Source organism: Pleurodeles waltl, chromosome 1_1 (assembly GCF_031143425.1).
Source record: "Pleurodeles waltl isolate 20211129_DDA chromosome 1_1, aPleWal1.hap1.20221129, whole genome shotgun sequence".
Classification (NCBI taxonomy): domain Eukaryota; kingdom Metazoa; phylum Chordata; class Amphibia; order Caudata; family Salamandridae; genus Pleurodeles; species Pleurodeles waltl.
In genome coordinates, this window is record NC_090436.1 from 56,798,524 (window position 1) to 56,815,073 (window position 16,550).

General features: G+C 41.7%; 1 protein-coding gene across 3 annotated transcripts in view; it reads right to left on the reverse strand.

Moving 5' to 3' along the window:
* The window catches only part of LOC138263029 (phospholipid-transporting ATPase ID-like), a 490,165-nt gene that overhangs the window by 104,477 nt on the left and 369,138 nt on the right, over positions 1 to 16,550 (reverse strand). For all 3 annotated transcript variants that reach the window (XM_069212438.1, XM_069212444.1, XM_069212431.1), the window contains 3 exons: positions 15,848 to 15,930; positions 13,725 to 13,883; positions 10,837 to 10,925 (listed from right to left, as the gene is read on the reverse strand). In XM_069212438.1, coding sequence (XP_069068539.1) covers positions 10,837 to 10,925; positions 13,725 to 13,883; positions 15,848 to 15,930 — 331 coding nt within the window. The remainder of the gene's footprint in view (positions 1 to 10,836; positions 10,926 to 13,724; positions 13,884 to 15,847; positions 15,931 to 16,550) is intronic.

A 16,550-nucleotide genomic window follows, 5' to 3' on the forward strand; every position in this document is an offset into this window, starting at 1 on the left:
TTTCTAGTACATAGCCTGCTAGTCTCCAACTTGAATCCTAGCAAGGGCACTCCAGCCTTTCATCCTTCCGAGGTCGATAAATGTGAGCCCCCTGAAATTGATTTCAAGTGATGTAGCAAGAGTTTCTAATGTTCAATAAACAGTGCTTATTGTATAAGTTACTTACCTTCGCTAACAATATATCTGGTAGAGACATATTCTAGTTGCAGATTCGTAACCGTAGAATTTCCCCAGTCATCAGACTGGATCCAGAGATTTAGGTAGCGTCGGTCAACTTCGCGGGTGTCGTTGGCATCGTGGTCGCCGTGATGGTGTCGCAGTCATATATAGGCACCACTCTGGCGTGCTGACGTCAGTTCTTTTCTTTTTGCGTCAGCCTACGCGCACATCCGGAGAAGAGCTACCCCAGTCATTTTTAGAATATATACGACATTTTGTTGAATCCGTTTTTGACTAGTTTTGGTTTGCGTTGAGGGATGTCTCGTAAATCCAGATTCAAGCCCTGCGACCCCTAATTACTTATTTTGTGAGCTGAGGCTGTGCAATACATCCATCCTGCCAGTGCCTGACCATTGGGAAACTCACAAAGCTGGCAGGTTGGACCAGAGGACATAGTACGTATCTTTAGCACCAGCCTTGTGCTTCTTGATTATTTATTGTATATTCCATTTGTTCCATTTTTCTTTGTAATCACATATATTTTAAAACTTTTTTCTATCTACCAAGCCGTTTACAGTCTGTGTTCTTCTTCTCAAAGTATTTCACACAAATAAAGAACAACACTGTGAGATTAAAATAACACCAATAAGGTGTAGTGTCAATCGTATCTCACACCAGTTTAGATTTCTTATATGGTGCATACATGTATTGTTATGTTATGCTATGCTATGCTATGCTATGGGGATTTGTAGGGCGCAGCTTATCACCCGTAACGGTATCCCTGCGCTGGAGCAGGAGCCTGGGCCTGGAGGTGCTCCTAGTGGAACATCCAGATACTCAGTTTCTTGAAGAAGTTGAGGGGTGGAGTGGCATTTCAAATGCGTAGAGGGAGTTTGTTCCAGCTTTTGGCTGCGATGAAAGAAAAAGTGTGTCCTCATGTCTTGCTTCTGCGGATGCAGAAGAATTGTGCGAGGCAGAGAGAAGTGAAGCATAGGTGTCTGGAAGGTTGGTAGAGTTGAAGTTGGTCATTGAGATAGGCTCAGTAGTGACTCGTTTGGGTCACAAGGGGCGAGTGCGGCATGCGGGGGTGGTCGCGGGGGACAAAATGTATTAAAAATTAAGTAAACACCACCTTACCGCCACGCGCCGCTCCGCTCCTCCATCTCCTCGCTGCCAGCAGGCACAGCCTCCCAGCCCGCCCTGCGGCCAATCCTGACGCTGCTCAGAGCAGCGTCAGGATTGGCTGGGAGCACCTAGCCAGGGCGCTCCCAGGCAGACTGGGAGCCTGTGCAGGCTCTCTTCAGTCCGGCACCTGTGTGTTTGGCTGGCCCAAGACGGCCGGCCAAACACACGTGCGCTCTGAGGGGAGTGCTCTGTGCACTCCCCTCAAGTGTTCATCACCCCCTCGGCCCCCCCTTTAACAAACGAAACGATAATATTATTGTTTCGGTTATTAAGGGTTCTGCAGCTTCTGCTGCTGGCAGGGGGCGACACTCCTCCGCCCTGTTGGAGGCGCCGCCCCTGGGTAAGCTGGTAGAGTGTAGTGGATAGCTTTGTAGGCGTGGGGGAACAGCTTGAATCTGCAGCGTTTCTGGATGAGTAGCCAGTGCAGTTCTGCGTGATGGGGCACGATGTGTGTCCTTCTGGGGATGTCTAGGATGACTCTGGCAGCGGTGTTTTGGATGGATTAGGGTCTTTGACTGAGGTGGCTGGAGATGCCGACATATAGTGCGTTGCCGTAGTCACGTTTGATGGTGATGAGGGTTTGGGTGACCGAACGCCTGGTGTGTGTGAGGAGCCATTTAAAGATTTTGGGACGCTTTCTGCATATATGGTAGCAGGCTGATGTCAGGGCGTTGACTTGTTTGTGCTTCAAGAGTTTGTTGTCAAGGATGAAGGACTCAAATAATATAACAGATTTAACTGAATTTTTCTTCTGAAAATTGTTGTATATTTTACAACGTAAACAAAATCTCTTGGTCCACTCGAGGGAGCAGGCTTTGCAGACTACTGAATAAATACTGGCTGCTCTTCCTCGGTGAGATACAATTTTCCTGGCTCATGGAGGGTTATATTAATGTAGTTTCTTCACACTGAAAACACTTTTCCAGTGTACTATCTTCAGTTCGTGTGTGTGTGTGTCTGTGTTTACTCAGCAGAAGCCTAGCAACGGAGCACTCAATCGTACATTGGTATGTATTACATTTTTAGGGACATGGAGATTAGGTGACTTGCCCAGAGTCACACATTTTTCAGTCAAGTGTCAGAGTTGGGATTTGAACTTAGATCCCAAGTTCCAGATGCAGCAACCCCACATAAAATATAGCCCTTTATTGTAAATCACTGCTCCTCCATAAGTGGCCCATATGGTAAATGGTCTCTCGGGTTCTATACAGGAAACCTGCTGTGTTGTAATAATGTGTTGTTATGTGTACATTTACTGTAATGGGATGTCATAGGAGTACAGATAACAGATATGGTTGACATTGTATATAGCTCTTTTCTTGATGTTATGTTTCCTTTACAAATTGTTGCTTTTTCACCTAGAACACCTTGACAAAAAAGAAACAAACCAAATTGCAAATAGCTTGATCAATACAAAAAATCTTTCGCCTTTCTTTGGTTCAAAGAACGAAAATGGTACAATGATGACTAAATTTGCATAAATGAAAATATTAAACCTCAAAATCAGCCCATCACCTTGCATGAAAATCTCCAGCTATGTTTCTCTGTTTGTAGTTTGAAAAGGCTGCTCGTTAGTAGACACTGTACTCAATAAAATACTCAGAACATAAAATATATATTTTTTTCTGTTATTTCCCCTTGTGGTATTTTTTTCTGGCATCATTTTGCATTGATCAATATATTGTAGGTTTGTAGCATCTAATTTCTGTACATGGAGTCAGAACATGGACCACTTCATCAGGAAACACCCACTTAATGGCAGGTTGAGGCCTATTTGTGCATGCAAAACATAGTCTATGAACATTGTTCTGGGCAGGCCAGACAGGAATAGACCCACATGGGTTTTGCCTCATGCCAGGGCCTCTGTCAGGCTTTCTCAAGACAATCTCAATGTGATATCAGTGATCGACCTCCCTTGCTCTGTAGGAGAGTTGCAGATGAGACGGAGACCTCCAGGTGAACTAACAGGATTCTACGTGTAGTGTCCTGCATGATTTAGCACGGGACCTTTCTGGTCCCCAGCAGACTCCGTATCCGTATGATGTAATCGCTAGAATAGAATGGAATGAAAGCTTGCTGTAGAATGTTGGAGTTCACAGGTACACACAGAGGAATGAAGATGTGTGGTTTATAGCTCTGTGTGTGGCCTAGTCATTGATGAGTACCCAAGCTGGGAAAGATGCTATACTACCCATAATGCAGCAGTGACATATTGAAGCCTTTCCCTTGAGCGCCTATACCGGACTCAACGGTTTGTCAGGTGTGACTTGAAGGAGGGTGCAGGATGAGTGTGAAAGACACAAGAATCGTGATATCATAGGAAACAGCTGAAGGTCCACTTACCCATCATGGGAAAAGGAAAATATGATTGTTTCAGAGCAATGAGCTCGCACCAACCAATATCTGGCAAATGGGGCTAGTGTCTGCAGTAGTTATAAGTGGAGATTAGATTTATACTCAAAACAAGTTATGTTACTGAATGAGACGTAAAGCACAATTGTAACCTATATGGGTTGTTACCTACTCAAGAGGTGCTGAGTAATGTAAATAGTAGTGTGCCCCCCGCAGAATCTTTGGCTCGGTTTCAGGTACCTGGTTAAGTTTCAATCAATATAAGAATGATTCTTACCCAAAAGAAATGGTGCAGCCAATGGTTTGTTTGCCAGCACTGCTCGACTTGTGATTCACCCATGATGCCTTTGGTCAGACTATGAACACATCCATACTGACAGCCCTAGATTAGAGATCACGTCAAAGGGGGGCGGAGAGCACTATGTTTGAGAAAACGTAAAGATTGTAGCTTATGTTTCTAGCAGCAGAATACACAGGCAAGGGTCACAAAGTTTTCCTGAGAGAGTGAATACATGGGAGGGTTTCTGCTTCACTGGTGCTATACCTACAGTGCAGCGCCACAGCATTAAATATATAACAGCAGGAGTGTGGCAAGGGAGCCCCGCTGCACATGTGCTCTTTACACACTCATGTTACAGGATGTATTCTTATGTTATGTTATTTAATATTACCTTATGTTATGTAAGGTTATCCTATTTATTGTTATATTGTTAGGTTATTAAATGTTACACTTGGTTGTGCTATGCTTTGTTATGTAATATTATGTAAGGTTGTGTTATGTTATTTAATGTTATATTAAGTTATGCTATTTAAAGTTACACTGGGTTGTGCTATGCTTTGTTATGTAATATTATATAAGGTTATGTTATGTTATTTAATGGTATATTAGATTATGTTATTTAAAGTTACACTGGGTTGTGTTAAGCTTTGTTATGTAATGTGTAATGTTATGCTATTTAATGTTATATTAGGTTATGTTATTTAATGATACGCTAGGTTGTGTTATGCTTTGTTATGTAATATTATAAAAGGTTATGTTATGGTATTTAATGTTATATTAGGTTATGTTATTTAAAGTTACACTGGGTTGTATTATACTTTGATATGTGATATGTAACATTATGTTATGTTATTTAATGCTATATTAGGTTATGTTGTTTAATGTTACGCTAGGTTGTGTTATACTTTGTCATGTAATATTATACAAGGTTGTTATGTTACTTAATGTTATATTATGTTATGTTATTCAGTGTTATGCTGGGTTGTGTTATGCTTTGTTATGTAATCATATATAAGGTTGTGTTATGTTATTTAATATTACACTGGGTTGTGTTATGCTTTGTTATGTAATATTATGTAAGGTTATGTTATTTAATGTTATATTAGGTTATGTTATTTAAAGATACGCTGGTTTCTGTTATGCTTTGTTATGTAATATGAAAGTTTTTATCATTTTATGTAATGTTATATTAGGTTATGGTATTTAATGTTATACTGCATTGTGTTATGCTTTGTTCTGTAACATGTAAGGTTATGTCATGTTATTTAATGTTATATTAGGTTGTATTTTGTAATGTTACGCTGGGTTATACAATGGTATGTAAGGTTATTTAATGTTATATTAAGTTATGTTCTTTATTGTTATGCTTTGTTATGTATTATTATGTAAGGTTGTGTTATGTTATTTAATGTTATATTAGGTTATGTTATTTAAAGTTATGCTGGGTTGTGTTATGCTTTGTTATGTAATATGTAAGGTTATGTCATCCTATTTAATGTTATAAAAGGGTATTTTATTTAATGTTACACTAGGTTGTGTTATGCTTTGTTATGTAATATTATACAAGGTCGTTATTTAATGTTATATTATGTTATGTTATTCAGTGTTATGCTGGGTTGTGTTATGCTTTGTTATGTAATAATATGTAAGGTTGTGTTATGTTATTTAATATTACACTGGGTTGTGTTATGCTTTATTGTGTAATATTATGTAAGGGTATGTTATTTAATGTTATATTAGGTTATGTTATTTAAAGTTACGCTGGTTTGTGTTATGCTTTGTTATGTAGTATGAAAGTTTTTATCATTTTATTTAACGTTATATTAGGTTATGGTATTTATTGTTATACTGGGTTGTGTTATGCTTTGTTCTGTAACATGTAAGGTTATGTCATGTTATTTAATGTTATATTAGGTTGTATTTTTTAATGTTACGCTGGGTTATACAATGGTATGTAAGGTTATTTAATGTTATATTAAGGTATGTTCTTTATTGTTATGCTTGGTTGTGTTATGCTTTGTTATGTAATATTATGTAAGGTTGTATTATGTTATTTAATGTTAAATTAGGTTATGTTATTTAAAGTTATGCTGGGTTGTGTTATGCTTTGTTATGTAATATGTAAGGTTATGTCATCCTATTTGATGTTATAATAGGGTATTTTATTTAATGTTACGCTAGGTTGTGTTATGCTTTGTTATGTAATATTATATAAGGTTATGTTATGTTATTTAATGTTATATTAGGTTATGTTATTTAATGTTACGCTGGGTTGTGTTATGCTTTGTTATGTAATATGAAAGTTTTTATCATTTTATTCAACGTTATATTAGGTTATGGTATTTATTGTTATACTGGGTTGAGTTATGCTTTGTTCTGTAACATGTAAGGTTATGTCATGTTATTTAATGTTATATAAGGTTATATTTTTAATGTTATATTAGGTTAAGTTATTTAATGTTACGCTGGGTTGTGTTATGCTTTGGTATGTAATATGTAAGATTATGTGATGTTATTTAATATTATACTGGGTTATATTGTTTCATGTTACGCTAGGTTGTGTTATGCTTTGTTATGTAATATTATGTAAGGTTATGTTATTCAATGTTATACTAGGTAGTGTTATTTAATGTTACGCTATGTTATGCTTTATTATGTACTGGAATGTAAGGTTATGTTATGGTATTTAATGTTATTTTAGGTTATTTATTATCATGATAGCTTATGTTATGTTATTTAACATTATGTTAGGTTAGGTTATTCTATGTCATTGAATATTTTATCATTTATTTAATGGCTGTACCTCATTTCATAGAAAACAAATCACATGGGGAATACAAGCGTAACAACTCCATGTTGGCAAAACTACATTTTGGTGAATGCACAAAATACTGAAATTTGATTAAAACATTACAAAAAGTGGCTATGGGAGATAAGAAAAAGGATCAAGAGAACAAGTTTAGAAGTAGAAAGAATTGAGATTGGAAAGGGGAGAGGTACTCGGGCTAGAAGACGTCGGCTATGGAGGGGGTGGGGGTACAAGGTGGAGGTGCCAGGAGACTGGTGGGGGCACAAGCAGTACGGTATAGGTAGGAATAGAGCTAGTAGGGCATAGGTGGGGGAGAGGTACAACAGCAGAGGCAGGGGAATGGACAGAAGTAAACGTAACACATGAAAAAAGGAAAATGGGATGAACTTATAAGTGGGAGAAACAGCAGACGAGAAAAGAGAACAGATACCTGGGGGCTGCCCCACACTGAAGACGAGGGAGGTAAATACGGGGAAAAGAGGGGTTGTACTTGAAAAGTTAAAATTTTACAGCCCTGTCGTGTTTTCCAGGTCCATGTGTGATGTACTGCTTCATTCGAGGTCTTTTCCTATAATTCTGGGACTTGTAGTCCTGTATATTCCATTATGAAACAGGACTTCAAGTCCCAGAATTCAAAGTAAAAAACCTGGACTGAAGCAGCACATCACACATGGATCTAGGAAACTTGGCAGTTATAGACACCCGTGATACTAAAATGATACGTTAGGGAGTTTGTTTGACATGAATGGTATTCAGGGTTTATTCAAAATCCATTTATCGGGAGAAATTCTGGGAAGCTGGTTCATGGATTCTTCAGAACAGGTGCATTACATGCTGTTTTGTCTGCAATCACATACAGCCGTCGTTCTAGGGCTCCAAATAACTTGACGTTTACTTATTTTAAGGGGCTCCCATTTGTTACACACTCTCTGCCTCCCTTTTAGCCAAACACCTGAAGTGCTGCTTTGCACCCTCCTCGTTCCTGCACAGACACACCCTCAGCCCAGAGCCATCCCTGCTTCTAAAGCAGCTCAGCTCCTCCCCCTGTGTAATACACCTTTCACTGCCACAGGCCATGCAACACACTGAGGAAGAATTTCCAAACATGGAGAAAGCTGCAGTTTTCACAGAGAGGCGATATTTATGGGGACAGAGCTTGTGCAGAAACAGTAACGCTTCCAATACCTTCCCTGTGTTTGTTTACACTGCATAAGAATGTGAATGTGCAGAGACACGAGGGGGGATCTACAAACGCTACAATTAGTGCGTGGGCCTCCTGCTGCATGCTTAGGAAATGATTATGAAAAGAGATGTAACGGTGTGTCAATTACTAACCCCTCCCATTTGTGCGAGAACTGCCGCCCAACCAGCGACCACCAGCAAGCTCACGTATCTTTTTGTCCACAAATCGCCAGTGAGCCAATCCTGGGATTCAACATTGTTCGCAGTTTATTACACACATTCAAGAGGTATTACAGGGTACAAATCAATATCAAATTTAATGGTCATCAAATGCCCCATGCATCCCCTTTACCACCATGAACCTCTGGTAGCCTTCATGGTCTGCTACACACCGTTTGGAGGCTACTTGGCTACCCCCCTTTTTACCGGTGGGTAGTACCTCTGACCTCCTGGGCTACAAGTGCCGTGGTTGCCCGCTGCTGACTCCTTGAGGCCCCTTCACTTGCTCTCTCCTGTCCCTGCCGTGAGGCATCCCAAGGACCTTGCCTGCTCCCCCCCTGTCCCTGCTGTTAGGCGTTCCAAGGACCATGTTGGGACAGGCCTCTTTTAAGCTTTTGTGCTTCAGACCAAACCAAGTTTATCTCCGCTTCACCTTCTCGCCTTACCCTAACATTCAGCTGCTGTGACGTCCTGCTTTCTTAGGGGCCTTGGGAGGGTGGGTTAAGCTTCCAGGTCCTGATGTGGTTTGTGGGTGGCCTTCCACAGCTCCCATTTTAACTATACCTTGTGCGCCTGGATTGACTGGTTTAAAGGTCGGCCGCCAATCCGGGTGCAGCATTATTGCAGGCTTTCTTTGCCCAACCCAGGCTCCTGTCCCGCCCCAAGGGAGGCCTTGCGTGCAGGTCCCAAACTGGTCCATCTTGCGAACCGCCCCTCCCTTTAAGTACGCTTGCTCCCAAGGCTCCCAGGTTCATCTTCCCCTGCTCCTCACCCCACAACATCTCTGTTGGGTTGTGGTCACTGAAGGGCACCACTCTGGCCCACAGGCCCACTCTAGACACTGCTGATGGAAGGGCAAACCTCAGGAAGCTGGATCAGCCTCTTTTTTTGCCAGAGGATGGAGACTGTGTGTGACCAGCACTGAAGGTTTTCACTTGGACTAACTCATTCTTGTACTGGAGAGGGGTGGTGAGGTCACAGTGGGGTGGGTGGTTGGTGTCTGCAGATCTTTCATACAAAGGTAGAGGGAGACACCTATGCACGACGTCCCTGCCTGATCCGCCAAGCAGGGATGGGCAGTAAGTAGCCAGAGGCACATGTCCCTTGACGAATGTGTGACTACAGGGTGGTGCTCCACTCATTTCCCAGCCAATTATGTGAGATCAACCCCAAACAAGGATATCCATCTTTACAAAAACAAATAGGACAGCCTTAGGCCTCTACTATATTTCATGAGAATCCTCTACAGTTAAAGTAGAGATCGCATGAGCCCTGAGGAAGGCTGATGACCAGTATAGGCGAACAGACATGGCCAAAACATGTTGGCAAAGTCAGTGAGGATTTACGAAACATTGTTTTCGGAAAACATCCTACCAAGTATTGCCAAGGTACCCCAAAATAAAAGAGATATTATTTGGGTATACCCTGAGACATTTTTATAATCTGAATCCATACATATATTCATCAAAGCATATATCATGTACTCCCTGCAAATGGTGGAGTCCATCTGAGCGGTATCCACCTACTCACTCAGTTGGGGACAATACACCAATGATGAAGCATGCCACAAACAAGTGGGTGAGCTGTTGTCCCATTATCTTTGGATTCAGACGTTATACCTGGATAACAATGAGTGGTAGTCCAGTTACGAACCTGCGCACCTTTGATGTGATGACATGGTGCCTGTAGATGCCAGCACCCGCTGACCCTCAGCAGTCCAAAAGCTGGAAATCATTTTCCTCCAGTGGTTTTAAGCTCAAAGGTTACCGTGGACCACCTTATGGGGCAGCGAAGGGACACTGCCAATAGTCAACACTTACCCAGGATATGCACCTCTCCATCACTCTCAGTACAGATACCCCGGCTGAGCTCCCACCACCTTACTTTAACTAAGGGGATGCTGCTAACATACCCATAGCAACGGCCAGGAAATGAAGGTGATGAGCACCAGTCTGGGACAGTCTTTTGCAGGTTCATTGTAATAGAATGCTCTTCATTCCAGAGTGTCGATGGAACATTACAAACACCTAACAGTCTTACATGTCATGCTACTGGCTTTAAGCTCATAACAGAACAAGTTCTAATATTAGTTGTTACAATCTCAGTTTATCTCCGCCTTTCTACAAATTCTGGGTTTGTATCACAGAAAATGTACCATGGTGCAAAAATAATAACAGCCAAATTCGGATGGACAATTTTTACTAACTCTGTATATGGAATGAAGCAAACAGCATATGCATCCGAGCAAACCTGGCACCAACTATTTACACATTCTTTTGCGGTATTCACCTGATCAGATATAGAGATGTTTTACTTTTCAAACGCCAAATAAGAAAGTTAAGGGCAAAATAAGTTTGTTCCATGATGTATTTGCAAAAAAAGTACCAAAAAGAATGCAAAGTCTGTGCTCATTTTCACTAAAGAAAGGGTTACTTAAGTACTAGACTTTTGTTGTTAAAATATCTATGACATAAGTGATAGAGCGAAAAAGTGTTTTTATATGTTTAACATTGATTTCAAAATCATCTGTTTTCTCATTCTTGCTCTTGCCCTATGGTACAGAAGTAGGAATATACTGCACTAAGGTTTTGTACAGTATCCATAGCAAGACCCGAGAGGCGGATTACGTAGCACTGATCGTTCGACTTACCCATAACACCAGGACGTTCATGAGGCGATCTATACTGGTCCTCTTTAGGGTTGTCCTTCCACTGTTCTGCATCAGTTTGGTGTCTGGCCCTGGAACAGAGACAAACCATTCACAGCTATTCTTTCCTGCACAAAAAACAATCCTTAGAGGTATTTTCCTATTTCTATGTTGCTGCAAAATTCATCACACAGGAGGAGAATAAAGATATTTCTTCTCATTACGCCTCTGTCGGGTAGGCGTAAAATTTTGATGAAAACCCTGATTTATAAGTCTTTGTAAATCTGGGTTTGCACTAAAATGCATGAATGGATGCACGGGAACACCTGTGCTCCATTCATATAACGCCTAATTGAAAGTAGCGTAGGGCACTGATAGGCGCAGTTTTGCATTACTTTGTATTTACTAAACCACGCAAAGCCATGCAAATCAACTTTGTGTGGATTAGGAAATCCCAAAAAGGATTTTGCATAGGGCCTGAGCCACAAAAGTGAAGCAAAATTATAGCAAATCTGAGTCAATGTTTGGGTCTAGCTGTGGGGTTCTTGTAGAATTAGTCTGATTTGCACGTGGTGTGTGTGTGTGTAAGAGAGAGAGAGAAAGATTGTCCATACCAACTTCAGAATTTCCCATCCCCAATTAGTGCCCCCTTGTCTCAGGTCTCTGCTGCTCCAATGTCTCCCTGTCCCAGTGTCTCCCCGTCCCAGGCTCTCGCTGTTTCAGTGTCAGTGTGCTCTTTCCCAGCCCCTTGCAGTCCCATGGTCAGAGGCTCCTTGTCGCAGTGACGTCGCTGCAGTGCAGGCATCACTGTGTCTCTATATCAGTGTCTGCAAGTGTCTGTGCCTCCATGCTCCACTGTCCATGTGAATCTGTCCTAGTGTCTGTGTTCCTCTATTTCCCTGCTCCAGTGTTGATGGCTGTGTCTGTATCCCCTGGGTGTCTACATCCCCAGGGTTCATTTCAATCTGTCCAGCTGTCTGTCTTTCCTTGCTCTAGCATCAATGCCTGTCTCCCTGTGTTCCTCCGTCTCTAAGTCCCAGTGTCCATGTGAATCTGTCCGAGTTTCTGTGTCCCCTGCTCTAGTGTCAATGAGCGTCTCTGTGTCCCTCTGTCTCTCTGTCCCAGTGTCCACGTGAGTCTGTCCAATGTCTGTGTGTCCTTGCTCTAGTGGCAGTGACTGTGTCTCTGTGCCCCCCTGCTCTGCCCTCTAAGTCCCAGTGTCCATGTGAATCAGTCAAAGTGTCTGTTTCCTTGATCTAGTGTGAATGACTGTCTCCGCGCTTCCTCCTCCCAGTGACTGAGTCCTCTGCCCCATTATTCACATCTCAGGGTCCAGATCTCCCTGCCCTGGTGTCCGTGTTGTCCTGATCCAGTGTCTATGCCCATGTCTTTGTGACCCGTATCTCCCTGCCCTAGTGTCTGCATATCCCTACCCAGGGGTCACTGTCACTCTGCTACCACCAAGTTTTCATTTCATGAGGATGAACTCATACTGTGGACTTCAATTTCATCTTTAATCCCAAGCTCACTGGATCTACCAATTCTTTTGTGTTCCTTTAGCAGTGGACCTGAGTCTCTAATACTACAGCAGGAGGTTCTGATCACTTTTCCTTTCTTCCACATTCAACAGATCCCTAAATTTGCAAATTGACTGGCAGGTAGTGTGGGCGACCCTTCGGGACCTGCACTGGTACTTCATCTGAGAGACACCGTGACATCAGCGAATATGCCACATCTCCAGCAAGTAGGTAGCCAACAATGACAGACTCTCTGCATGTCGAACCCGACATGCCGTCGAGTAACACTGGCGAATAACTTTGCATGTACGTTCCTGATTTACGAAGTCTGAGCTCCGCTTGTATGTTGATCTATGATGAAGGACGGTGGGGGCATATGTGCATTTAACCTTGACCAACAAAGACAAGTTTGGGTTCCATTAAGAGGGAACCAATCATCAAGGATCTCTAACTTAGGCAGTGGCTCATCTGATCAGCAGAACAGGTAGGGGACATGTGGGCACCTTCCAGTGGTGGTCCACAGTTTAGGAATAACCAACATGCCCTGTCAAGGGAAGCAGAAACATTTCCTCCTTTCAAAGGGCACCAAAATGAGCCATCCAAAGGAAGTGTTCCCTTAAGTATACAAGGAGGTCTGCTCCATCCTGCTCTTCTTGCCTTTCATCCTTGCGGCTCAACCGGCCTTCATTCACAACTTGTTAGTAAATATCTGAGTTAATGTGCAGCAGTAATAAAACTATTAATACAGTATTTAGAAGTTTGCCAGCAAAGAGAAGAAACAATTAACCAATAGATTCTAGAAAATGCTGTACTGTTTTAATATATTCATGAACAAAAATATCCAGTAACCTAATTAGTGAATACATTAAAAGTAGCTAAACCAGCATCATCCAAAAGAATGGGTTAGCTCTGACAAAATACCTCATTCACTGAATTCCAACAAGTATCATCTGAAAGGAATTGTGAAAGAATTGTAAAATTAGTCTGGAAGGCAAGGGACTCAATTGGACTCCTGTGGTCTGTCTGAGTTCTTGGGACACACATGTTCATACCACCAGCGAATTCACATAACTGCTCATCCTAAGATATGAGCTACAGACCAGAGGGACAGACACTTACAAAGGAAGGTGCAGTGGGTATCAGTTGACGACAGAGGATGGTGTGGTAGCTGGAATGTATTACATCATAGGGGATGTAGAATGGAAGAGGATTCTATTCCTCAGGCGGTGGTGGGAGAAAGACAGAAAGCTGCTGGAGTAGGAGAAAGCTGATGGATGCACTTTTGTGGATGGGATATTTCTAATAAAGAATCCACTTGAACCATTTCCTTTTGGATCTAATTTCCACAGTTGGGTCCCTCCACCTGCAACGTACCTGCAAAGATGACGATGCCGAAGCACCACTCGGTGTTCCTGAGGGTGCATCCGCGCAGCAGGATCTTCTCGTTGTCCAAGGAATACTTCTCCTTTTTATACGTCAGAGTCCCGGAGAACCGGTCCAGCTTGTTGTTTGGGGCTTCACACACAATCTCACCTGGAACAAACAGAAGCAAAACCAAATGTATGCTCTGGTGACTTGTGAAGAGGTAGGGGTGCAATATGAAACTTATCACAGTCATGCAATAACTCTAGAGACATGGTTAATATCATACTAAACATGATCAACATGATCAACTGCTGTCTTTGCTTGAGGTGGGACCTTAAGAAGCAAACAATTCGAAGCCTGAGGAACAACCACCACTATGTGGCAATGCTTGTGTCAACATTATGTGCCATTGCTAGAACATTGATTCATCGTTAACAAGTGGATGCTGGACCTGAAGTCAGACTGGCCACTACCTTCAGTGGTGAGATGCGAAGTACTCTACTGTAACAAAGAAAGTGGTATTGATCAGAGGGGTGTGAAGTCATTTTCTAATGTGGAGACGAAGATGGGCTCTCACCCCTGCAAGAACGTATACGTGCAAGTACGCCACACTACCCTAAGCTTTATTGGACCCAGATGGTCTTTTAGACTGTGTCTATCAAGGAGACCTCCACTCTGTTGGACTGTACTGCACAGTGATTTTGAGCAGATAAATAGCTTAGGCAGACTTGTAGGCTTAGCAAAACTGTGCAGTGTGGGGTGTGAGGATGCTGCGTGACAATGCTGTGCGTGTTCACGTTGGATTCCTCCTCTTCCACAACCAGGCAGAACAATTTATGATTTCCAACTACCCATGAATTATATTCTCTGATTTATGTTTCTGCCCTTTGACACACGTTTCGCTCCACATGCTTATATCTCAAATACATGCACACAATTCTGTTCGTCCCCTCCATCACACATACTGCCGAGGTCATTAAGTGTAGAACTTCCTTTGGCAGTGGTGTACTCATTGGTACAGGTCAGATGGACAGGACCAGTCTCGTGAATGGTGCACTTTTTCAGGATTTAATCCACCTCCTACTTGTCAAGACTAGGCAGCTAACAGGCTGGATGGTTAGACTATTCTTCGTTTGATTTTTGCATGAGTGTCGGTGCATTTTGCCTCGCTTCACCTGTTTTTGTACTTACTAGTTACAAATTGAAAACTATGTTTTATGGCATTGAACATTTAAAAAGTTACACACTAATTGGATTAATTCATCCTTCTGGATTATAATAGAAAAGTAACAAGATTAGATTGCTTAGATTGCATCACTAAGTACATTTTCTTAAGTTTCTTAAGCAAATCATTTTTGTTACTCCAACAATATCTTGCAAATCGTGCAAAACTGTATTGTATTGTAATTCCATTTTTTATAGCGCTTACTATCTCTGACGAGGCATGCGTTGCATTACGCCGACCAACATACTGTTCAGAAACCCAAGGTTTCAGGCTCATTAAAGTGGTTGTTAATGAGATTAGTCTTGAACTTTAAAAAAATCCATTCCATGAATTTGCCCTAGTTTCATTGTGATATTTTAAATGAATAGGAGTTAGGTATGACCTTAGTGAGAGGTATCCCAGTTCATGCAGATGGCTAGTGGGATTAATAGATGGCTAGAGGAGATTAGGTACAAATGTGCTTGAAATCCACCAGGCATGCATTTGAGTGAAAAAAAATCACAATATTGAGGGATCAACAAGCAAAGTGCCCAAAAGTTGTAATGTGGGACCGCTTTTGGGGCACTAGATCTACTACACGCACTACACTACTCGATGGAGTTGGAACAGTGCCTCTTGCAAAGAAGACAAAGAGTAAAGAAAATAAGGAAAACAGCAGCCTAAACATAAGAAAAGGAGCTGGAGATCAAACCTTTTAGTGTAATTTTGGTTTAATTCCTAGATATTGACTAAGCTGTCTTAAAATGAAGCTCGGATTGAAACAATAAACAATATGAAACAATTGTTTATTAACATTTTCTTGGGTTGATAGGTTTTGCCACAAGTGACAGGTGAGGATGTGACAGAATCAAATAATTATGTGGCAAGCAAATTATCTTTTTTTTTTTTTTCTGGAGTGAATACTCACCGCTGAAATCAGACATCTTACGGAGGTCTTCGCCCATGTCCCCTGTGATGGTCAGCGACTGCTTCACTTTCAAGTTTGTTTCCCTATGTCAATATACAGATAGTTCAGAGGTAGTAGATTTGCAAAGACCAAGTTACATGACCTATAACAAGATTCACACCATGATAACTACCACCCAATGGAACCTGTTGACAAATCTTCTACTACATGGTTCAAAACTCGAGAAGATGTCCCTGGCTTAAAAGTGTACTTTCCCTCATAAATGTGAAAATACTTGTGTATCGATACTAACTCCATGTCTCTATGGTATTTAAGGAACAGAAGCATTTACCTCTCAGCTTAGGCTACTTGGTTGAACAACAAATTTACTATAGGGTAAGTGCCTTATTCTTTCTGTGCAGTAGTGCCATGTTGATGGCTGAGTGAAATTGTGTCCTGACATCCGTTTGCAGAGAGCGCTAAGCTATGAGGATAAATGCGTTATCCTTAAAGAATGGATGAGCTGACCTTTACTCAATTCTCCTATGTCCTTGTGTGAGGGGAGGACAGGTAAAGGATGAAAGAGTCAAGCATCAGCCAGTGGGATCCACACATACTAAGGTTGTAGCAGGTACAGGTCATGAAAGTCCTAAAAATTGTGTACAGTAGACACCAGTGGGTGGAAACACCCAGGCAGTAGTTGCCAAGAATGCAAAGTGCTATA